At 38.2% G+C, this 26,328-nt stretch overlaps 1 protein-coding gene, 1 long non-coding RNA gene and 1 other non-coding gene across 4 annotated transcripts; 2 read left to right on the forward strand and 1 right to left on the reverse strand.

Moving 5' to 3' along the window:
• Nucleotides 1-508: 508 nt before the first annotated feature.
• On the forward strand, nucleotides 509-1,806 carry LOC113354303. 2 transcript variants are annotated; one of them, XR_003361801.1, is made up of 3 exons: nucleotides 509-799; nucleotides 988-1,055; nucleotides 1,677-1,806. It is a non-coding gene; the product is annotated as an uncharacterized LOC113354303 (long non-coding RNA). The 2 variants fall into 2 exon arrangements; XR_003361800.1 differs by having other exon boundaries at nucleotides 1,012-1,055.
• On the reverse strand, nucleotides 1,323-3,882 carry LOC113354302 (cytochrome P450 704B1-like). The gene is made up of 6 exons (XM_026597673.1): nucleotides 3,438-3,882; nucleotides 3,145-3,360; nucleotides 2,708-3,004; nucleotides 2,200-2,586; nucleotides 1,899-2,102; nucleotides 1,323-1,782 (listed from the first exon to the last, which is right to left on the reverse strand). The coding sequence occupies exons 1-6, from the start codon at nucleotides 3,762-3,764 to the stop codon at nucleotides 1,600-1,602; spliced, it is 1,614 nt and encodes a 537-aa protein (XP_026453458.1). The 5' UTR covers nucleotides 3,765-3,882; the 3' UTR covers nucleotides 1,323-1,599.
• A 14,078-nt stretch (nucleotides 3,883-17,960) lies between these two features.
• On the forward strand, nucleotides 17,961-18,064 carry LOC113354768. Its single transcript, XR_003361990.1, has one exon. It is a non-coding gene; the product is annotated as a small nucleolar RNA R71 (small nucleolar RNA).
• Nucleotides 18,065-26,328: the final 8,264 nt, after the last annotated feature.

Consider the following 26,328-nt stretch of genomic DNA (forward strand, 5'->3'; position numbering starts at 1 on the left):
TAATTAATAATATTAATTTCTTGTTGTCACAAAATGAGTAACATTGTAAATTAGAAGATGCGGTTGAACAAACATACAACGTTAATTAATTTATTATACTATATTATTTTTTTGTCACATGTTATTTTATATTGCAGTCAATTTTATTTTAGCGGTTAGAACCCTGATTTATATAATCGAGTATTAATGATAAAATAAACTCGGTTAACGTACATGAAAGATCAAAAAAACAACAGAATATCACGCTATATAATTATTAAAGAAGAACGACACAGGTCAATATCAATACACAAAACATTATTTATCATCGAGATATCTCGTTACGGTAAGGGTTGTGATGTAGTTACATATACTTTTCTTCATATATCTTTGTACTGTATTATAAAACGAGGGTTTGCTAATTTAGGAAAGATAAAGATCGGTCCTGAATTTTTCTCCCAATTGATAAATTCACGACTGCGCTAGATTCCTAAAAATTCATTACATATTCTCTTCCTCCCATCTCAAAAGTCAAAATCAACATGGAGAAATTTGATCAGTTGAAAATAACAAATCGATCTTCCCATAAAGAAGAACAATTGATTCTCTCGCTCACATCCGGCATAACGAGTGGATTTTGAAAACTTTAATTCCTCAATTTGGAGCAAACGAAAATCAGAAATAAAATTGGGAAAGGGAGCTAGATCGTGGAGAGAAAAAAACTTAAATCCGAGAATATACTTCCGCTCGATCTTTTTTCCAGGTTCTCTTAATCTTCTTCCACTAGAACATACATCTCTGACCAATCAACTACTCCGAGGTGATAATATTTGAAAACACCTTTTCTTTTTTACATTGTTTCATGTATGAATTTTCAGGATTTCCATCATTTTCTTGAGTTCTGTTTGTTGTATATTTAACTGAAGTATACATTTTCAAAGATGGCTTACTTGATTACAATAATCTCATGGTTGAAATTTAGGGATGTATCTATTTTGTTATTACCAGATTATGAAAATTTGGCTATTGTAGGTCGCCGGGGTTTTAATCTATTCATAACGTTTTGGTTAAAAAAGGTGAGAATATGTCAAGTACCAATTGTTCTTTTCTATTTGTTTAGACTTCAGTGGAAATAGCATTTTGGTTTCATCTTGATAGATACAATTAAACTTATAAAATTCAAATTACACGTTATAATTTGACAATTAATTGATGTTTGCAAAATGATCATATAGGCATACAGAATGTCCCGTTTTCGGACTTCTGTTTCAAAATTCAGAAGAATTTGACTAGAAACTATTTCCAATTAATAATCTAATATAATTATACGTAATTTAGTGGAACGAGTTTAACCCTAGCAAAAGATAAAAAAGAAGAAGTTATATTAGTACTTGCATTCACCATTAATTATAAGGTACCATAATATGGTAGACAGAGCCTAATCAGTACTAGAAAAACCAAACAACCACAATCATCACTTAATCATCGATCAACCAGTTTTTGGCAACTCTAGCTACTACGTATGAGGTTCTTGGTATCGACCCAAACTCTAATTAAACCTTTATCTTTCACGGTATTGCAAGTCGATCACCGTTATTTGCTAAACGATCACAACATCAGTTAACCAGACCTTTTTGTTACAGTAAGTTTCAAACCATGCTGCATTGATAAAATTGTCATCATTCTATACTTAACAGGGTGATTTGGGATCAGATGAAAATTGAAGAATCTACATAAGATCGCAAGTGTCATTTTCATCTGTAGATACGCGGAGTCTTTCCCAAGACAAATCCTCGGTCCAGCCTGCACAAACAGAAGGCACATGTATCATGATGCATTTGTAGTTCTTTATGTTGTCAAACAGATCAAGAAGATTTGATTTATTGGCTAAAATCTGTAGAACATTGAGAAATTCTTACTTGAAATGCTGTGAATTTGAAAGGAGAAGCATTTTGAAAGAGTCCCTCCTGGTTAAACCATCTATCAGGGTTAAATGAAGCTGCATCTGATCCCCAGTTGTAAACCATCCTGCCCATAGAGTAAGGAACATAAGTCACCATCCCTCCTGCTCTCAATTTGGTTCCATCTGGCAGAACATCATCCTTCGCTATGCCTTTCGGATCCTGTGTGTACATGTACGTAGATATGTTCTATGGTAAGTACGTAGAATAACTTGCATTCTCGAAATAAGACTTCTTTTTGCATCTCTTAATGCCGTACCTGGGGGACAGCAGGGTATAAACGAAGTGTCTCAGTGATTGCTGCATGCAAGTATGATAATTTGCTTAGTGAATCGTAAGTCAATAGACTCGCGAATTGTGCTAATCTTTCAGCGAAAGATTTTGGGTCCTCCGGATCATAAGGAACCAAAGAAATTTTCTCCTCTTTTGCTTGGTCCTCTTCAAAATCTTTCAGGTAATGGTACAACTTATCTGCAACATGAGGGTTCACAATCATCATGTATACGAACCAAGACAGTGTTGTTGCCGTTGTGTCACGCCCAGCAATTACAAAGTTTAGAACAACATCTCTAAGGCTTTTGTCAGTTAGGTTGTTGTCTGGATTCTCACTCAACTCGACGAATCTTGACAATATGTCATGCTTTATCTGATTAGATCAGATCGAGCAGGAATTAGTTGAGGCAATCTTATATAAGTATGCCAAACACATATATATGGTCAGTACGGAGTAGAATTTTTTCCATATAAAAACACATGGATTTCCTTACCTTACCATTCTTGTTGCTTGTTTTAGCTTCTTGTATTTCAGCTTTTCTTTTGTGAATCATACTGTATGTAAAATCATTAATGACTTTAATGCTTTGATCAAGCAACGCTTCAGACCCCACCTTAAGAAATCTTTTGATTCTCCATAAAGGGTCTATGAATCGAAGGGTAACAATGATATTTGCAGTATCGAAAGCTTGAGCGAAGTGATTATCAGGTAGGTCAGGGGCCAAAGTCCCTATTTCTACACCAAATCCCACTTTACATATGGAATCCAAAGTCATCCTCATCAATAGTTCCTGACAAATATATGGAAACCTTCAACAAAGTGTTCATGTATATAACGTGTTTAGATTATCACAACCTGAAATTGAAACAGTTTATGTTGTTCTTTTTCATCAGTATTATAAACTAGGGAGTTACTGTGAGACATATATACCTGCATGTCAATTTCTTTGTTTCCGACCGAAGCTTGGCATAAAATACTTGAGAGTTTCATTGCATACTCTCTGAAAACAATGGTACTGAAATCTCTCAAATTCTTAGAAGCAAACTCAAAACTTGAAGTTTTCCTTTGCTTCCTCCACATCTCTCCATCTGAATTAAAAATCCCATCTCCAAGCAATACTTCCATGTATGAATGATAAACTTCACCCTTCAGTAAGATTATCAAACATTACAATTACTAATGACTATATAATCAAGAAATAAACTAAATTGTGGTAATCATACCTTTGGGTAGTTATTGAAGTTCGTTTTAAGAACATGTTCCACATTTGCAGGATCGGCAATGTAAGTATAAGTGGTAAATGGCATAGGGACCTTTACTGTTTTCGACTCCGATAACAAATTGGCTAACCAATCATGCATTCTATCATAATTCATTAGCTGTTCGATTGCTGCACCTACGAAAGGCCATGTTTTGGGGCCTTTGACATTCCTTTGTCTCCATCTGTGAAGGAAGACCGACGATACAGCCATACTAATGAGCACACTAATCATTCCCATCTTGAAACCATTTGAGGATGAAAAAATTGACAAAAACTCTAAATCTTCCATTGAACCTTAATGAGGATACAAGTTGAATGCTGTTGGATATTGATACAGACTCTAAGGTTGTTTCGATACTTATAAAGGGTAGAGAGAGTATTAAGTAGCTAAGACTTGGGTAATTGTTCAAAGGTGATGATGTTAGCCTTATTTCTACTTAAAACAATCTTTGTATGTTAAAGTAATTATACCTGCTGAGAATGCATTCTTTCCTGTTTTGTTGCCATTCATGTATTTAATGTTTTTCACCTAATCTAGATAGAGATATACAAGTATAAAAAAGAGGTTTTGGCGATTGTTGCGGGGTTGGAATGGGGAAAAAATGGGGGATTTTTTAACATAATTTCTTATAGCGCTGTTACGGTTGAGTCAGTTAGGATTCCCAGTTAGGTTGAACCACCTTGTGGTTCTCAAGTAGTTATAGCCTACAAGGCTACAACCCTTGTTAAAAGATGAGAACTCATATATACCTTGAAAACTTGATATTAATTTTCATATTTGAACAGTAATTAAGCAACAGCAACAATACCTCATAAGTAACCACGCAAAACTAATTATCAATCTTCTTTTATCAATTACTAGAAATAACCCGTATCATAACGGTACTGGTTTGGCCCAACCAAAATTACCACCAATAAAATAGGGAAAAAAGTGATGTATCATTGATCTGATTTTATCAAATTTTACAATCAAATTACATCACCATCAATATCATAATAACTTGGAATCAAATAATTTAAATTCAAATTACATATAGTCCAGAAGCCATTTATAATTAGAACAAAGTATATTGGTCTCCATTATCCTACTCAAACTAGCATTATGCCTAGAGACTTTCCTCTTTTTTTTTTTTTTTGGAGGGGTGGTGGTTCTCGAACTCAAGTTTTGGTTTTCCTACCTGCTACTAAGGCATAGTCCTTGAGTGCCAACTGTCAAGTGATATTGTCCGCCGTTTTTTGTTGTCCCGTCACGGGAATATCAGAAGAAGTTGCATAATAACTACAAAACTCACATAATGTTTGTTATAATTTAAATACAAATATTAATTCTAAACAGTTAAAGTCATTTTTTATAATTATAATTCTTTCCCAAACCACGACTTACTACTATATCTCTTTAAATTTTGTGGAAGAAAACAAATCAGTTATGGTTGCTTTACCAAAGAAGGTAGTCATATACAGTGAATGAATTTGCAGATTCTAGGGAACTAATTTTGTGTTTATTGTAACCCGCACAAAATCAAAAACTGGTACCTCTAAATAATTGCCAAATTAAAATTACCAAATTCAGTCTTTACATATAAACATACCACCAAATTAAGAATTTCTCATGATCGATTCATAAAACAAACCTAATATTTCGCAGAGTAATTGAAGAAAAATTTCAAAAGTGTATATCATCCTTTCAAAGTGCGCACTTTGAGCGGCTAGGATCCACATACAAAGAGTAAATACCCAAACAAACCTATAACAATGGGTAACCTTTTTTTTTTACTCGGCCAATAAATTCATTAAAAAAGCAAAAAATTGTACAAGAACTGAGGCCAGGCCAATTTAGCTATCCAAATAGGCCATCTAAAAAGGCGCAACCTATTTGAAGCGGTAGTAAACTTTACCATGCCACTCCACAGACGGAATGAAATCTGGCCTACCGTCATAAAATTCATAAATATCCTCAGCCAACAAACATGCTTGTTTGGCCAAGGTGTCTGCGGAAAAATTAGCTTCTCTGTAACTATGAACATAACGGATATTATTATAGAAAGCCCTTGTTAACTTCCACCCCTGAACTAGTTTCCAAGGAAACTCACCTTTTTAAAAAGCTTGAATGCAACTCTTCGAGTCTGATTGAACGCAAATTTTCCTCACATTCCAAGTCTTGGCTAGCATTAAACCATAAATAATGGCACAGATTCCGAATAATAATTTGTTTTCCAACCAAGGCCAACACAAAGGGAACCCAATAATGTTGCATTGGCATCACGAAAAATAACTCCAGCACCGTCTTGGCATGGATTTCCAGAAGACGCACCATCACAGTAAATGATAATTTCACCTTGAATAGGTGATGACCAACTAACCTCAACATGCGTTGAGTTCTTGCGCGATCTATGTTGTACCTTGAAATAATTTAAGATGCGCAAATCTTCAAGAGTATTAAACATATGGACCTTCATTCTAATAGAGTTATCACGAATAATCTGATAAACCCGGCCTTTGAAACCAAGCCAATCAACTGTCACGCCTTTAAAAAAAAGCTTTATTGCGCAACTTCCATAATTCTGTGGTAATTGCAAGATTTACAACCAGCCACAAGTACTTCACCATCCTGCTACGACATTTTCCAGCTTATAAGAGGCCACCAGATCTTCACTTGGCTGCAAATTAAAAACGGCAGCAGCCCATGCCCAAATCCGCTTAGTTATTCTGCAATGCCAAGTAATATGGCTAATAGATTCGCAACTCATTGCATAAACTGCACATGGTAGGCATACTCCTAACAGTATTCTTGATCACATTATCTTCAGTTGCGCAGCTCTCCTTCCTCCAAATCTTCCAATATTGCACACCCAATTTAGGATGCACAACCGAACGCGTAAAAAGTGCAGCAGCTGGTTGAACTTCATAAAGAGTTCTAATTGTAGTCTTCGCCGACTTGACAGAAAAACACATTTACTATCCGAAGCCCAAATTTTATAATCATCACCACCCGCAATAATTGGTAGATTTTCAACCTCAATATTACACAATATCATCAAATCACGAGTCTTAGGTGGAATTACCCAATTCCCATCAACAATAATATCACTTACCTTAGATTTAATATCATTAGGGCCCAAAGAAGAAATCCTGAACCTTTTTGCAATCGAAAAATCATCGCACCAATTATCTAAGAATAGGGAAGTATTAGTACCATCGCCAATAATAGAGTGTGTATGACGTTGAACAAAATAATAGACCCACCTAATTCCAGGGAAAACCGTGGAACCCAACTTATAAGCAATCAAGTTTATATTGATTTTAAAGTACTTGTCATTCAAAAATGTCGTTCGTATCTTGTTAGAGTCACGAATGGTAACCCAAAGCTTCATAAGCATTGCCCTATTCACCACAGACAATCTCTTAATGCAGAGACCATTTTCTCTTCTTGGACAACACAAACTATCATAAAGCACCGTAAAATATTTACTTTTTTCCGCATCACCAGACCATAGGAAATTCCTAATGTCCCTTTCAACCTGCTCAATATATCTTCCTCGGCCATTTGTAAACAACCATAGAATGTATAACATAACTAGAAATAACTGAACGAATCAACACCAATCTGGCTTGAAAAGACAAAAGCTTACCTTTCTATCCGGCCAGTTTATCCATAAATATGTCGCACAATACCATAAACATGTCTAACATGAATATGTCGCACAATACCAGGCTTCAAACGAATTCCCAAATATATATTCGAAAATATAGCTCTCTCCATGTCCAAAAAATTAGAGATATCAATGGCCCTAGAACTAGAGCCGCCCCCATATTAAAATTTTCTCTTGGTACAGTTTACATATTGGTCCGAGGCCCTTCGATACATACCAAGCATCTCATTTAAATTATGCAAACTATGCCAATTTCCTTTATAGAAAATAAGAATATCATTAGCAAAAAAAAGATGTGTTGGGGCCACACCCTTCCTGCTTACCACAACATTCATACTTTTCCTAGAAAATAACTTCGAGAAATTACAAATCAAAACATCTTCAATAAGCACAAAAATTAAAGGTGAAAGTGGGTCATCTTGCCGTAAACCTCTGGTGATGCTAAAGAAACCTTCTGGACTCCCATTAATCATAATAGAAATCCTAGTTGAGTGAAAAATATTAAGAATCCAAGCGATCCAATTCTCTATGGTTATCTTTTTGGATATTTATGGAATAGTAGATCATAGCTAAACTAGTATCATCCTTCATCCACATAAATTATCTGGGAAGAATCGCAATAGTTTGACATCAACTATCGGAAAAAATCACTTTGTTGCAGACTTGTAGGAACTAAGGTGTAGGAAACTTCATTGGATGTATGCAATGAGTTAAAGTTTGGGAAGAGATGAAATGCGAGAATTGATGATATGGCTTAAGAAAAGTAAAAACAATAAAAGTTGAGATTTAGTTAAGATTTACCATAACGATTGAGAACGGATTTAATTTTTCTAGAGGATTAAAATTAAATTAAATTAAAAGATGAAAAATAAAGCAAAAAACATAACAAATTTATTTACAATTCTTAAATATTTATCTTGAGATGAAAATACATCAAGGATGTAAAATATATGGTCATGAAGCGCACCCTTATGATTGTTGCCACGAGGGTGACTTAGTCACAACAAAACTCAATAAGATAAGAGACTTGTAGGATGATAATTTGTTGACTCAAGGAAAATTGATTTCATCTTTAATATTACAACATGTTTTCTCATCATTAACCGCTTCATTTGACTTTTGGCATAATAAATTATATCATTCTTCTTCTAAAGTCATTCAACATCTTCATTTAAACAAGTATATTTTTCTTAATTCCTCAAAATGAACTTATGTATGTTATTCTTGTCAAATAATAACTAAAAGATTTTCATTTCAATTATTTCCTCCTCGTGCTTCTGCTCCATTGTCACTAATTCATTACGATGAATGGGTTCCTGCTCCTATGACATCTTTAAATAGTTACAGATACAACATATTGTTTGTTGATGATTTTAGCAGGTTACATTGGATTTATTTAACAAAACTGAAGTTTGACGCCTTGCAATGCTTTATTCATTTTCAAAGTATATCTAAGAATTTATTTTCAACAAAAATTCAAGTTTTTCAAACTGATGGTGCTAATGAGCTTGCTAAAGGTCATCTAGGATATTATCTTTGACATTCTTAGTAATATCTTGTCCTGAAACCCCTAGACATAATGTTCTCGCTGAAATGAAGCATAAACATATTACTAAGATGAGTAATACATTACTTTTTAATTCTTCTTGTCCTAAACATTTCTGGTATGATGCTTTTTCGACAACTAGTTACTTTATAAACATAACTCATAAAAAAATATTATATTTACCCCGACTCTTCTCTCCTAAAAGTTTTTGGTTATGTTTGTTATCCCTTTTTAAGACATTCTGGAGTTGATATAACTCTCTCCTGAATCCAATAGATGTGTTTTCATTGGATATAGCTCTTTACATAAAGGATATAGACGATATGATGATCATGTTCTTACAAAGCTTTATATTTCAAGACATATTGTATTTCTTAAATTGAATTATATTTTCATCTGAAAGTGTTACTTCTACTTTGAACTCTTATATTGTTGATATTATTCTTGTCTTTGAGCTTCCATTTTTTTCTGAGCAAATTCTTACAAGTACAATAGTTACTACATCTCAGAAAGTTATTTCATGTTCAAGTAACTAATTATATTAAACATCCTATTTTTACTGCTTTTACATTATCGTTAACTATTCCATCTGAGGCAAATAATTTCAAGTCTGCAATTAAAGATCTTCAGTGGCCAGTTCATATGAATAAGATGTCTTAGAGAAAAATGTGACTTAGGAACTTGTAGAACCTGAACCTCAATGAATAGTTAGGTTGTAAATGGGTTTACAGAATCACGTTAAAGACAAATGTAACTTTTGATATATATATATATATCTAGATTAGTAACACAAGGTTGTAATCAACAAGATAGGATAGAATATAATGAGACGTTTAGTCCAGCAGTTAAATCTACTACAATTAGAGTACTTCTGTCATTGGCAGTGACAAATAGTTGTACAATTAAACGGGTGGATGTATCAAATGCACTTTTGCATGGATGTTTGAATGACAATGTATGTATGTTTCAACCACAAGGTTTCACTAATCCAGATTTTCCTTTTTATGTTTTTCATCTAAAGAAAAGTTTATATGGATTGAAATAATCCCCAATGGTTTGGTTTGATAGATTCAATAATTTTCTTGTGAGTTATGGATTTGTCAGGTAAATCTATGATTACTCAATATCACTACTGATTCCAAAATGCTGCTGCTTCTATTTTATGTTGATGATATCATTCTGGTTGTTCGGATACTCTTCTAAACAAACTCATAAAGGGTCTAAGTATTGAATTTGCAATCAAAAACTTAAAAATTGGAGTTAATTTTTGTCCATTCAATGTAATGATCTGTCCCTCCACCGATACTAATCCAACTTAGCCACTGTGGTTATCCGATAATGTAGGGTCTTCAACGGGCACCCTTGTGGTCATCCAACAACAGTTTTCCAAGAGGTCGCCGATCCCTGAATTACTGACGTCCGAGAATTTTTTAACTATAGAAATTTTTGCTAAGTATGGAGACAAATGTATTGAAAAGGCCTCAATGTTAGTAAAGGACAAAACATTACTTACTTTCCATTCAGTAATCCCTACCAGCTGAATCGGGGTATTACAATACCACTACCTTAAATTGGAGTCGTCCTTCTCTTCAGAATATATAATTCCCTTCCATTCATGAGACCAGTACATGACCCAACCCAACCATCATACGCTCTCAACCTCGACAGACCGACTCTTTATTTGAACACCGCGATTATCACGCAACATGGGGTTTTTAACAGCCACTGCTATGGTTATCCAACAACAGCTTCCTGGGAGGTTACATAATACTAGTACCTGGCACAACCAGTCCAACATAACCTCCATTACTTATATTCCGTTCAGCGAACCCTACCAAGTCGGGGTATTATATTGAAGCGGTAATCACACAAAAGAAGTATACTTAAGAGTTGTTGATTATAGCAAATATGCTTGATTGTAAATCTTGTATACTCATGTTATGAAGAATATTAGATCTTAAATTCATGATAGAAATTTTTTAGAAGGATAGAAAACAATGGTAATTGGTCTTCAAGACTTAACTTTAAAAAGGCCAGACATTGTCTTTGAAGTCTACTATGTTTCACGGTTTATGCATGCTCCTACAGATGTACTTTTTTTACTTGTAAAAAAGATATTAAGATAACTTATAGTCTCAAAATCTTCTGCAGAGGAATAATACAAATGTTTATCAATTGCTGCTTCATAATTAAATTGGATTCCATATTGTTCAATGAATTAAATATTTGTGTCAGATACCCAATTGAGTTGTATCACGATAATACTAGTATTATTTGCTTAGCATCTAATCTTGTTTTTCATGTCAAGACTAATAACATAGGAGTGCAATACCATGTTATAAGAGAATTAATGCTTAGTGTCTTTTTTAAGGTTCAACATGTTGCATATGAACATTAGGTTGTAGAGCTTTTCGCAAAGGAATTATATTATCATCTTTTTCAACATTGCCGCATCAACTGTTGGGAACTATTATTGTTGTTAGTTTTAGTGGTGCTGCTACTTCATCAACAATTACCGATATTTTTATGTACTTGTGTTGTCAAAATTATGTATGTGTTGATGGTGGTTTTTAGCTTAGGGTTAAAACTGTAAAACCTTGCATCTGATGTGACGTCACTCTGTAAGGAAACAGAGCCATGAGTGTCAACCTCTCCATTAGCATACTTATTGATTCGTTCAATATACTTACATAAAATTTATCCAGACTGGCGCATATAGCAACCATCCCAGATGCTCTGTAAATTTCGGCGCCTTGCCTATATTGCTTATTAATATAAGATTCACTGAGTAATTTTCATGTGCTATGTTCCCCAGCAGAACCCTTAATATCGATATGGAATGACGGATTTGTGTTCACTCGCAACAGAGTAGCACGGATTTCCAAGTACCAAAATTAAGGCCTTTGCACAAAACGCTCAGACAGAAAGCACACTGCACTCTGTAAATAGGGAATTTTGTGGCATCACACAAAATCAAATTCATTTTGTGATAACTCGCAAAAAACTCATGAACCTGACTAATTTGCAAAAATTAGGTTTTGCGCCCAGCGCAGTATATTAGACCCCGCTGGTCGAAATTACGGTTAAGCAACTAAGCAACTGATCCACCGCGGATTAATAGGTGCAGATTCATGTCCAAAATCAGAAAACAAAGAGTAACGGAGCCGCGAAGAAGGAGCGACAATGAGAGGAAGCATGGCCATGCCACAGGACAGCCGACGCCACTTGGCCACTCCCCATGTTACCTAACCGACCCTACTCCTTTGTAGACCAATCAGGTCGCCCTAAATTTGCCACACTCCCATGAGTTGTGGATGGGCCCATACTTGCCGTCCCTATTTCCCATCGACAAATCAGGTCGAATTAAACCTACCACGCGCACCAAAAGGGTTGTCACGCCCATGCTTGGCCGGATCCCTACTTTCATTTACCAATCAGGTTGTTCTAAACCTGCCACAACTTTAAAAAGGTGAAAATTGTGTCAAAAGGTTACCATACAAAGTTGGATTCCCAAAACCATGCCAACATGCTAACGGCATGCCAAACATGCCAAAAACAAACATGTCAGGCGCACATGCCAAACGGCATGCCAAACATGCCAAACGCACATGCCAGGCGCACATGCCAAACGACATACCAAACGACATGCTAAACATGCCAAAAGCATGCCAATCCCACACGCCAAACATGCATGCCAAGTGCACATGCCAAACGTGCCACCTACCGCATACTACATGCCATATATGCTAATTAGGGTTTCGACATGCCAAACCGAGCCAAACAATGTTCCACAGAACATGGGGATCAATGTGTCCATTAAAACTGATGTTGTTACACCACGTTTTAATCTAACAACAACGTGCCAAAAATCCAGCAAGCATGGCTACGCCAGGCACCACTTGCACCATCGTGCCACTGGCATGCACAAACTATGCTAGCCATGCCGCAACACCACTGGCATGCACTATGGGCGTCACTGTGCCATTGTCAAGCGCCAACGGAAGGTAGCCACAATCAACGGTTACCCTTCCCCATGAGATGCAATCTCAGCCATGCAAGTTTGCCACCAAACTAATAGACTTGTGGAGACTTTTAGGCGACCAGCCGCCTAAATCCCATGGCCATGCCTACGCCAGGCGCCACTTACACCATCATGCCGCTGGCATGCACAAACTATGCCAGCCATTCCACCGTGTCACTGGCATGCACGAACTATGCCAGCCATGCCGCAATGCCACTGGCATGCACTAAAGGTGCCACTGTGCCATTATCAGGCGCCAACAGAAGGTAACCATAATCAATGGCTACCCTTCCTCATGAGATGCAATCTCATCCATCTAAGTTCGCCACCGAACTCACATACTTGTGGCAAGTTTCAGGCGGCCAACCAAGACGAGCCTAATAGCATCACATGCTATTTTCCTGCGGCAAGTCTCGTGATTTTGACTTTCCAAAGTGCTACATGTTTTCCACAAAAAACACTCGAGACATCAAACATGTCACAAACTGGGGGATACTCATCAGGGTATTAGTCTGGAGGTTTACAACGTGCGGCGTGCAATACGCCCGTTAAAAGAAAGTGTTATGAAGAAGGGTGGTGGACCCGGGAAAGCGTATAAAATTGAAGCGAAATGAAAACGGGCCTACAGTAATACCGCAAGTGCACGGTCGTCGGTTGTAACTCGTGCAAGTACGGGTCGATCCACAGAGACTGGGGGTGTTTGGAGTTTCTAGCTATTTGGGTTCTAAATTTCTATTGGGCTTCTAATTGTGCTTTGGGCTTAGTGGGTTTTTGGATTGACTGTGAACTTATGGGCTTTTGGTCTTTTGAGTTGGACTGGGCTTTGGGCTAACAGTGAATTGGGCTCAATGTAACAGTGAGCTTTGGAGCAGCAGCAGACAAGGCTGGGCTGGAGAAGAAGCAGCAGCAGCAGTGGTGGCTTCAGCAGCAGCAGAAGCAGTGCACAGCAGCAGCAAAAGCAGTGCACAGCAGCAGCACAACAACAGCAAGTAGTAGCAACAGCAGAACAAGGCAGTGAATGCAGTAACAAGAACATGAGAAACACAAGAGAAGAAAGAGCAAATAGTGGCAGTGAAACTGTGATATTTACAAAGCAATGAAGATGGTAGTGAAATAATGAGGCAATGGATGATAAAACAATAAACACAAGGTAACAGTGAAAATGTGACAGTACAATGAAACTACAAGCAGAGAACAATGGAACCAAGGCCTAAGCCAAGGGCAGTGGAGATGGTGAAGGTGAGCAAGAACAAAAAATGAAAGGCAAAGTTGGGAGCCTAGGCATACAACTAGAGTGGGAAGCGAACCAGCTTGCTCACAGTCACTAGTGAGCACTAGTTTCTCCCCACTGCTCAATCAATCCAATGCGTCAAAGGCTTTAGCCTAACATTCACACAAAACAGTAAACATCACAGAGATAACATAGTAACATACACAAATCAGGAGCATTTACAGTGAAATTAAACAGTGCAACATTCTAATTAAACTATCCTAACATAGATTAAACAATGAAACATTAACAAAATTTACAAAATAAAATTAACAGTAACACAGACAATTAACAGCAAACACTAAGAATAAAATTGAAAATTGAAATTAACTGAATTTGAAATTAAAACTAACCTAAACATGGAATTAAACAATAAAGTATGGAATTGAAATTTGGACAGTGGCAGCAAATGAAGAACCCTAAATTAACAGAACCCTAACTGTTTATGAAATTGAAATTAGAATTTTACAAACTAAAATTAAACCTAATCGGTAACTTGGCTAGTCCAAGAACAACCTTTAACATCCTACATCAGTTCCTATTTATAGTTTACAACAAAATATAAAACCCTAATTCGAAACCCTAATTTTTTGGGGAAAATCAAATTCTCTCACCAATTTCCTGAATTGAGCTCGACCCATGCTTGTTGATGTCCCTCTGATGCTCTTCCTGCTCCAATTGATGTACTGCAACCCTAGCTCGAGTTGTTTCATCAACTCCACACCTAGGTCAGAGAGATGTGGGTTTGGGGAAACGACTAGGCTAGGAAGAGAAAACTGTGGTACGTACGGGTTTTGGTAGAGGCGGAGAGGGGTGTAGTGAAGCTCGAGGAGCAGCAGTTGCAGGCTGCCATGGTCGGGTGGAAGGAGGAGATGGCAGAGTTTTCTCTGCAGACGGAGTGGAGGAGAAGAACTCGATGTTTGGGAAGAAGGGGGTGTTTGGCTTGAGGTCGATGGGTTTGGAAGTTAGGGTGTTGAGCGGGTGTGGCAAAGGGTGATGATTTGCGAGGAAACGCGTCGGATGTGAAGATGGTAGGTGGATCCAACGGTGAGATGGGAAGATATTGGAGCGACCGTAGGATGAGGAAATGCAGCAAAAAGGACGGCTTCAGATGGAGTTAGGTACTATAGTGTTTGACAGGAGCTTCGGATTTTGATGCACAATGATGAGGCGACCGTTGGATGATGAGATGGATCCAATCTGACGGATCTCATGGAAATGGGTATGGATAATGGAAATGGATTTGGGTAAGGGTTTTCGGCCGTGGGTATTCCAAGCCCATATCTTCTTTAAGAACAATTCTTCCTCTTCAAGCCCACTTCTAGTTGATCCGGCTCTTGCAAACATCATTCTTCGCTTCCTCCTAGCGAGAGTCTTTGCCGTTCCTTTGCTCTTTTCGCTCCGCTATTCATCCAAACTTTATTTATTACCTAAAAATGCAAAATTAAGTAAGAAAAATATTTATTCTTGAAAACAATGAAAATACAGAATATGGGATAAAATGTAGAATTACTGCACAAAAGATGAGTTAAATGCCAACAAAAAGGGATAAATATATACATTATTTGGCACTCATCAAATACCCCCAAACCTGAATTTTACTTGTCCTCAAGTAAAACAAAACTAAGGAAATCCTACCTATACCACTGTCGTTGGTCTCTCGAATGCATTTAGCGTATGCACTAAGCCTTTTAAACCACTAAGTGTCCCTAGTGGACGAGTTGAAGTCTCGTGAAGGTTTGCTTAGAACGTACCTACAAAGTTCTAGGTCAAAATATAAGCTCAGATTCCATCAAATGTGACATGTGCAAGTCAGTTTAAGCTCACAGCAAAATGGAGATGTCAATCTAGCTATCAAAGGCACAATCCTAGCACTGATAACAAATAAAGACATGTGATAAGAGTGTAAAGTGTATCTACACATGTGTAAAGAAAGATCTGAAGTTATGACTACTAATCACCAAGAGATAGTTTCTCAGGCTAAGAACCAAGGTCGAAATCTAGCTAGCTGTCCGGACTTTACGAGAATTGTGAATGAGTGGAGGTATTTCACAATTACTCGCGTTGTACATCAATGGCATACACCCTCCTTGCTTATTACAATGAAACAACAAAATGACTTTACATGACTCTTATTTACATTGACTACTCTCTTTATTTTTGGAACAAGAGAGGATGGAATGAAATACTTGATTGATTTTTTTCATTTTTTTTTTTTTTTTTTTTTTTGATAAGGAAACACTTTTGATACATATACAAAAGGAAACAAAAAAATTACATGACACTTTGCAAGAGGTAGCCCTTTTTGATGCACCCAGTTAAATTCGATGGTTGTCTTTCTTAATGTAACCTCCACCTTCTATCCCAACCAACCAAAGAACAAGCTAGTCAAGTTTCGTTCAGTATTCTAAAGTGATTGGCAATCGTGACTTCCTATCAAACACCTTGAAGATCGAGGCCATACATGTATTGGTAGATCGTGCGCGTGCAAATTTCTTATCACTATGTGAATTGTGCTAGAATCAGGGTGCCTAAATATCTAGACTAAGACTCCTAATAATTACATATTTGCACAAGAGTCAACATTTCAAGATAAATGAGCTCCATTTTTATGTTTTTTTTTTCAATTTTTAATTTTTAATTTTGATTTTTCAATTTTTTTGGAATTTTTCAATTTTTTCAAAAAGATGGAGTTCTTGTTTTCAATTATGGCATATTATCAAAGTATCTACTTTTCACCCCCAAACCTAAACTAAACATTGTCCTCAATGTTTCAAAATATGAACAAAATTAGAATACAACATATGAAGAGGATCATGTTGAGTAGAGAAAAAGGAAAGAGAATACCCGATTTCGGCGAAAGCAATATTAGAACTCCGTTATTCAAGGCAAGAATCCAACATATGTCAGCCGAGATCATATTGGATTAGCAAAATATATACAAAAGGAACAAAAGGGTTTTTAAGAAATTTTATCTACTGGATTATATACAAAAAAATTCACCATACACTAACAATCTAAAGAGTTGAGGATCAACCCAAAAGACAAAGTGTAGAGGTTTCAACAGCTTCACACAATAATAATATGGTAGGCATGCAAGTGAAGCTGTGAAACAAAATGAGCTACCCCCAAACCTGGATTTTACAGAAGATATAATTTTGAAAACAAAATCGCGCAGTTTCGGGGGTTCATCATGCACAAGGTCTAGCTCGAAATGAACTGTGCTAGGGACGGGCAAACATGCTAATTCCAACTGTGGTTCCTCAAATGTATTATACTTAGAAGAAAAATAGTCCAAGAGGACTTGGGAAGCACACAGTTCCAAACCTAGATTAGGGACTCTCAGAAAAGTCGGTTTGACAATATGGGTACAAACCAAATCTAGGTTGGGTGGAAGGCCATCGGATTGTGACTTATGTAGGAAGATAGGCACATCATTATTAATCACATCAACATCTCCTAAGTCTTCTACAAGTGTCACAACATGCTTATAATCATCAATCACATTAGCAAGATCACAATCAGAGTCATCAACATCATTAACAGATTTATCCTCGTGTATCGGCTCATCAGGGGAAACATCACATGGAATATTAGAAGACATATCATGCATTAAGGTCGGGGCAGAGACGCCTAATGTATTTGAACCCAAAGGTTCGATAACATTTTCAGTATAGACATGTTCTTATAACATAACATCATAGTCATCATCATCATCATGATAGGGATTTTGCAATCTAGGATAATTTTCAATCCTAAGGTCGGAGCTATTACAAGAATAAAACTCTAATTCATGGGGGTGACTCATATCATGTGGTGTTGTTCCTGTTTCCCTAACGGATTCCCATTGATGGGTTTTCTCTGCAATCTCGGCTAAAAAATTCCATGCATCATCCACAGATTTATCAAGAAATTCACCATTACACATACACTCAACCGTGGCTCGAGATTTAAAGTCTAGTCCCTCATAGAGGATAGCGACAAGTCTCCACTTCTCAAATCCATGGTGTGGACATTCGCTCAACAAATCATTAAAACGTTCAAAATAGTCAAAAACAGTTTCCTCATCCAACTGGACAAAACAATTGATATTTTGACGAATAGCGATGGTCCTATGATGTGGAAAAAATCTTTGGAAAAATTGATTAGTGAGTTGTTCCCAAGTGGTGATTGATTGTGGTCTCAAACCGTAAAACCATGTTTTGGCCCTTTCCTTTAGAGAAAATGTAAACAAACGCAATTTCAGAGAGTCTTCGGGCATATGATCAGGTTGCATAGTCCGACAAATTTGTTCAAACTCTCTTACATGAGTATAGGGGTTCTCAGAATCGAACCCTCGAAATATAGGAAGTATTTGTATCATGCTTGCATTTACTTTAAAAGGGGTATTGGTTTGAGGTAATACAATACATGATAATGGAATTTTTATTGTGGGATACATGTATTCATGGAGAGCACTAGGTTGGCCCATATTAAAAAGACACAAAGCCCACTATTTGGTTTTAATGGGTTTGGATTTTTGGGAAAATTTTGGTTTTTGAAATAAGGAGCAAAATTTTGGTTTTTTTTTTTTTTTTTTTTTTTAACAGAAAATAAAATTTGGTTTTTGAATGGGAGCAAGCCCACTGTTGGTTGTGTGTTTGCTTTGGCTCAGCTGGTTTGAAAATGTTTGGTGAAACTGAGTCCAAAATCTCGGCCTAGAATTTGGGTACTCGGCCCACTAACGAGTTAACCTAGCGTGATCGGTTACAAGCTCAGCTGGGTTTAAAAACCCAGAATACAAAATACAAGTCCAAATTAAACAAGCTCACAAAAATTAAATACAAGCCCACAAATTAAACAAACAAGCCCACAAAAATTAATTACAAACCCAACAGAAAATAAAAAGCCCAAAAATTGGCTTTAATATTACAAGCCCACAATTAAAAATTGGAAGCCCACAATTCGGGTTCTCTTAAATGGGTTACCTTTTAAGCACAGCCCAGCTGCTCTGATATTGTTGCAAAAACCCAGTTGGGCTTTGGTTCTTTTCCTTGGTGGCGTCCCAGCAGAGGAAAAACTGGTTCAGAACAGCAGGTCCAACAGCAAATGAAGTGAAGCAGATGCAGATGCAAACGCTATGCAGTGAAATGCAAAAATAGCTAATAAAACTACAAGAAAAACACAGCACCAATCCCCGGCAGCAGCGCCAAAAACTTGGTGGACCCGGGAAAGCGTATAAAATTGAAGCGAAATGAAAACGGGCCTACAGTAATACCGCAAGTGCACGGTCGTCGGTTGTAACTCGTGCAAGTACGGGTCGATCCACAGAGACTGGGGGTGTTTGGAGTTTCTAGCTATTTGGGTTCTAAATTGCTATTGGGATTCTAATTGTGCTTTGGGCTTGGTGGGTTTTTGGATTGACTGTGAACTTATGGGATTTTGGTCTTTTGAGTTGCACTGGGCTTTGGGCTAACAGTGAATTGGGCTCAATGTAACAGTGAGCTTTGGAGCAGCAGCAGACAAGGCTGGGCTGGAGAAGAAGCAGCAGCAGCAGTGGTGGCTTCAGCAGCAGCAGAAGCAGTGCACAGCAGCAGCACAACAACAGCAAGTAGTAGCAACAGCAGAACAAGACAGTGAATGCAGTAACAAGAACAGGAGAAACACAAGAGAAGAAAGAGCAAATAGTGGCAGTGAAACTGTGATATTTACAAAGCAATGAAGATGGTAGTGAAATAATGAGGCAATGGATGATAAAACAATAAACACAAGGTAACAGTGAAAATGTGACAGTACAATGAAACTACAAGCAGAGAACAATGGAACCAAGGCCTAAGCCAAGGGCAGTGGAGATGGTGAAGGTGAGCAAGAACAAAAAATGAAAGGCAAAGTTGGGAGCCTAGGCATACAACTAGAGTGGGAAGAGAACCAGCTTGCTCACAGTCACTAGTGAGCACTAGTTTCTCCCCACTGCTCAATCAATCCAATGCTTCAAAGGCTTTAGCCTAACATTCACACAAAACAGTAAACATCACAGAGATAACATAGTAACATACACAAATCAGGAGCATTTATAGTGAAATTAAACAGTGCAACATTCTAATTAAACTATCCTAACATAGATTAAACAATGAAACATTAACAAAATTTACAAAATAAAATTAACAGTAACACAGACAATTAACAGCAAACACTAAAAATAAAATTGAAAATTGAAATTAAATGAATTTGAAATTAAAACTAACCTAAACATGGAATTAAACAATAAAGTATGGAATTGAAATTTGGACAGTGGCAGCAAATGAAGAACCCTAAATTAACAGAACCCTAACTGTTTATGAAATTGAAATTAGAATTTTACAAACTAAAATTAAACCTAATTGGTAACTTGGCTAGTCCAAGAACAACCTTTAACATCCTACATCAGTTCCTATTTATAGTTTACAACAAAATATAAAACCCTAATTCGAAACCCTAATTTTTTGGGGAAAATCAAATTCTCTCACCAATTTCCTGAATTGAGCTCGACCCATGCTTGTTGATGTCCCTCTGATGCTCTTCCTGCTCCAATTGATGTACTGCAACCCTAGCTCGAGTTGTTTCATCAACTCCACACCTAGGTCAAAGAGATGTGGGTTTGGGGAAACGACTAGGCTAGGAAGAGAAAACTGTGGTACGTACGGGTTTTGGTAGAGGCGGAGAGGGGTGTAGTGAAGCTCGAGGAGCAGCAGTTGCAGGCTTCCATGGTCGGGTGGAAGGAGGAGATGGCAGAGTTTTCTCTGCAGACGGAGTGGAGGAGAAGAACTCGATGTTTGGGAAGAAGGGGGTGTTTGGCTTGAGGTCGATGGGTTTGGAAGTTAGGGTGTTGAGCGGGTGTGGCAAAGGGTGATGATTTGCGAGGAAACGCGTCGGATGTGAAGATGGTAGGTGGATCCAACGGTGAGATGGGAAGATATTGGAGCGACCGTAGGATGAGGAAATGCAGCAAAAAGGACGGCTTCAGATGGAGTTAGGTACTATAGTGTTTGACAGGAGCTTCGGATTTTGATGCACAATGATGAGGCGACCGTTGGATGATGAGATGGATCCAATCTGACGGCTCTTATGGAAATGGGTATGGATAATGGAAATGGATTTGGGTAAGGGTTTTGGGCCTTGGGTATTCCAAGCCCATATCTTCTTTAAGAACAATTCTTCCTCTTCAAGCCCACTTCTAGTTGATCCGGCTCTTGCAAACATCATTCTTCGCTTCCTCCTAGCGAGAGTCTTTGCCGTTCCTTTGCTCTTTTCGCTCCGCTATTCATCCAAACTTTATTTATTACCTAAAAATGCAAAATTAAGTAAGAAAAATATTTATTCTTGAAAACAATGAAAATACAGAATATGGGATAAAATGTAGAATTACTGCACAAAAGATGAGTTAAATGCCAACAAAAAGGGATAAATATATACATTATTTGGCACTCATCAAAGGGCGGTTAGTAATGGCAAGAAGTAATAGTGTAAACGTTTCCTTCATCATGGAAGCATAAATACTAACGTTACACGTTACTCCACTCTTCCACCACTCAATCTTTTCCACTTCCTACGAGATCATGTACGTTTTATTACGACTTGTATAAATAGGTTTTACCTATTTTCCACCAGACAACAAGTTTTGGTCAGAGAATAACACAATATCCAGAAATCTCCTGATAGCTTTCCATTCTGCTAGCCAGTTCTACTTTCTGATACAAGTCGTAAACAATCACACCTTCAGAATCAACGATTCTGGTCTCAACACTTTCTTCGCTTCCCTCCCTAAGACCAACCCTTCTCCTTCACTTTGTGATCGAAGCAAGCCTGGAACGGACATTTCTTGGTTTAGGCCAGGATTGTACAGATTGATCTCTCGAATCAAAAGTACTCCAGTGCAGTATATTGTTTAGGGTCTAGACTCGTTTCACATCCACACACACAAAATTACCAAAACCGGCTTTCAATCCCGATCTCAAGATGGTAGAACTCAGGTATGGATCAGCAACAAACCCTAAAAACACTAGTGCTGAAATCATCCTCGGTATTAACGTTCCTTCTAGTGGCATTAATACGCCACCTGTCAGCACCAGCGACGCGAAAAATGTTTCTTCAGGCGTTACATCTTCGGTCACTAGAGCCAGAGCTGTTGCTGCCACTCCCAACGTTTCTTCAAGTATGACACCTCCAACCGTCACCAGAGTCGCTGCTACTCCACCATCACGACGAGAGACCGGAGGAGCCAGAGCAAGCCGATTCCCCATTACCATTGCTGATTTGATGGAAAGACAGGAAGTTCTTGCTAGATATCATACTGTGACTCACCTGGCAAGTCTCCTCCTCAAGTGCACATGCCGAGCAATGACGCTGCTGTTGATAGTTTCTGATACGAGCGACCTGAAGGTAATTTGCTCAGACAATAAAAGATGACTGAGGACTTCTCGCGGCCAGGATTGCGTCACATAATAAACTTGGATTTGCAACCTGAAAATTCAGTTTTGTGGAGAGACCCCTAAGAGAATAGAGTATGTGGCCGTATCGGACGAGAGAAAAAAGGGAATGACCAACACCATGACGTTACATCCTCTACCACCGACACCAGCAATACCAGAAATATCTCCTCTGACGTGACACCTCTTATTACCAGAGCCAGAAGCCGCTCCGTTTCAATGTTTCGCTCCAGAAGACGCTCCGTTTCAACGTCTCGCTTTGTGGTTTTTAGCTTAGGGTTAAAACTGTAAAACCTTGCATATGATGTGACGTCATTCTATATGGAAATGGAGCCATGAGTGTCAACCTCTCCACTGGCATACTTATTGATCCGTTCAATATACTTACATGAAATTTATCTAGACTGACGCATGTAGCAACCATCCCAGATGCTCTGTAAATTTCGGAGCTTTGCCTATATTACTTATTAATATAAGATTCACTGAGTACTTTTCCTGTGCTATGTTCCCTGGAAGAACCCTTAATATCGGTATGGAATGACGGATTTGTGTTCAATCGCAGCAGAGTAACACGTATTTCTAAGTACCAAAATTAAGGTCATTGCACAAAACGCTCAGACATAAAGCACACTGTACTCTGTAAATAGGGAATTTTGTGGAAGCACACAAAATCCAATTCATTTTGTGATAACTTGCAAGAAACTCATGAATTTGACTAATTTGCAAAAATTAGGGTTTTGCGCCCTACGCAATATATTAGACCCCGTTGGTCGAAATTACGCTTAAGCAACTAAGCAACTGATCCACCACGGATTAATAGGTGCAGATTTCTTCGCAAAATCAGAAAACAAAGAGTAACGGAGCCGCGGAGAAGGAGCGACAATGAGAGGAAGCGTGGCCATGCCACAGGCCATTCGGCGCCACTTGGTCACGCCCCATGTTACCTAATCGACCCTACTCCTTTGTCGACCAATCAGGTCGCCCTAAACTTGCCACACTCCCATGAGTTGTGGATGGGCCCATACTTCTGTAGTTATTCAGTTTGGGGGATGTGGACCCTATTTCCCATCGACCAATCAGGTCGCATTAAACCTGCCACGCGCACCAAAAGGGTGGCCACGCCCATGCTTGGATGGCTCCCTACTTTCATTGACCAATCAGGTTGCTCTAAACCTGCCACAACTTTTAAAAGGTGGAAATTGTGTCAAAAGGTTACCATGCTAAGTTGGCTTTCCAAAACCATGTCAACATGCTAACGGCATGCCAAACATGCCAAAAACAAACATGACAGGTGCACATGCCAAACGCGCATGCCAGGCGCACATGCCAATCGCACACGCCAAACAGGCATGCCAAGTGCACATGCCAAACGTGCCACCTACCGCATACTACATGCCATATATGTTAATTAGGGTTTCGATATGCCAAACCCTAATTTAGGCAAAGTTGCCGCGCCAACTGAGCCAAACAATGTTCCACAGAACATGGGGATCAATGTGGCTATTAAAACTGATGTTGCCACACCACGTTTGAATCTAACACCAACGTGCCAAACATCCAACGGCCATGGCTATGCCAGACGCCACTTGCACCATCGTGCCGCTGGCATGCAAAAAATATGCCAGCCATGCCGCAATGCGACTGGCATGCACTAAAGGCGCCACTGTGCCATTGTCAGGCGCCAACGGAAGGTAGCCACAATCAACGGCTACCCTTCCCCATGAGATGCAATCTCAGCCATCCAAGTTTTCCACCAAACTAACAGACTTGTGGCAACTTTTAGGCGACTAGCCTCCTAAATCCCATGGCCATGGCTACGCCAGGCGCCACTTACACCATCATGCCGTTGGCATGCATAAACTATGCCAGCCATTCCACCGTGTCACTGGCATGCACGAACTATGCCAGCCATATCGCAATGCCACTGGCATGCACTAAAGGCGCCACTGTGCCATTATCAGGCGCCAATATAAGGTAGCCATAATCAATGGCTACCCTTCCTCATGAGATGCAATCTCAGCCATCCAAGTTCTCCACCGAACTGACAGAATTGTGGCAAGTTTCAGGCGTCCAGCCAAGACGAGCCTAATAGCATCACATGTTATTTTCCTGCGGCAAGTCTCGTGATTTTGACTTTCCAAAGTGCTACATGTTTTCCACAAAAAACACTCGAGACATCAAACATGTCACAAACTGGGGGATACTCATCAAGGTATTGGTCTGGCGGTTTACAACGTGCGGCGTGCAATACACCCGTTACAAGAAAGTGTCTTGAAGAAGGGCGGTTAGTAATGACAAGAATTAATGGTGTAAACGTTTCCTTCATCATGGAAGCATAAATTCTAACGTTACACGTTACTCCACTCTTCCACCACTCAATCGTTTCCACTTCCTACGAGATCAGGGTACGTTTCATTACGACTTGTATAAATAGGTTTCACCTATTTTCCACCAGACAACAAGTTTTGGTCATAGAACAACACAGTATCCAGAAATCACCTGATAGCTTTCCATTCTGCTAGCCAGTTCTACTTTCTGATACAAGTCGTAAACAAGCACACCTTCAGAATCAACGATTCTGGTCTCAACACTTTCTTCGCTTCCCTCCCTAAAACCAACCCTTCTCCTTCACTTTGTGATCGAAGCAAGCCTGGAACGGACATTTCTTGGTTTAGGCCAGGATTGTACAGATTGATCTCTCGAATCAAAAGTACTCCAGTGCAGTGCATTGTTTAGGTTCTAGACTCGTTTCTCATCCACACACAAAAAATTACCAAAACCGGCAGAAGCAGTTTTCACCCTCAAACAGTATGTTATTATTAGTCTTATTGTATTTCTTTTATCAAGACTTTGTTAGTGTCTTCCAATATCAACTTGTGGGATATTAAAATTATGTTATAACAGTCAAGACCATTCAACGTATGTTTACTGAGTCAATATGTTTTGTAATAAGTCTCCTATAAATACTATCATAACAATATTAACTCTTTGTAACATTACAAACTTTCTCAATAATAGTTTTAGCTTTTATGAGAATTCTTGTTGGAACAATTACCGATTTCACACCTGCAAAACAGAGATTAAGACACAAAACAAAGTGACGGCTGAGTCACGACCAGGTCGCTCTCTTTAAGACGTTTCGTGGTTCTGCCTTGAATTTTGTGAAAGCAGTTCTTTTCCGTCACACCGCCCCCAGGATAAAACAGCTGAGAAAAACTCTCTTTCGATCTCTCACGCACACAATGAGAAATCAATCACTTTTACTCTCTCTATTCTTGCTCAGTATTTTTGGTCTCTTGATTCTCAGAAAAACAATAGTGTAAAAACTTGTATCTTCTTTCTGTTCTCAAAACTGTTTTTATAACCAGGCGGTCAATGCAGATTAATGGAGAATAAATTGGATTAATTGCTGCAATTAAAATTCCGTTCGAAACAGTAAAAAACGGGCAAATAAATCATGCCATAATTAGCGCAATTAAAACATAATTAAGACCCCGCTCCCGGACTAATGTTATATATATATACACAATCAGTATGGGAAGGGATTCGATCCTGAGACCTGACCCTCCAGGCTCAAAATGCTTAACCACTGGGCCAAATTCGAATTGTTGATATAAGTGTATAAAAGAATTATTTTAAAACATATATCCCAACAATTCTCAAATCAAATGCATTAGAGTTCTTTTTTCTTATTTTATGTTGTGGTAACTAGTAATAAGAAATTGTAACAATTCCTGTTGACCATGTCAGAGCTGTAACAAGTGATTTTCAGTCCATGTCCATCTTATTGATAGCCTTGAACCTCTATTTTAGTTAGAGCTCTTAACTGGGAGTTTAACCTTGCTGGACCAGTTAAAATTCAAATAGTCAGAAGGGAAAAAAAATTGGGGCGTCACATAAATCCTTACCGAAATTGAACCAA

This window comes from Papaver somniferum, chromosome 2 (genome assembly GCF_003573695.1).
Source record: "Papaver somniferum cultivar HN1 chromosome 2, ASM357369v1, whole genome shotgun sequence".
Taxonomy (NCBI): domain Eukaryota; kingdom Viridiplantae; phylum Streptophyta; class Magnoliopsida; order Ranunculales; family Papaveraceae; genus Papaver; species Papaver somniferum.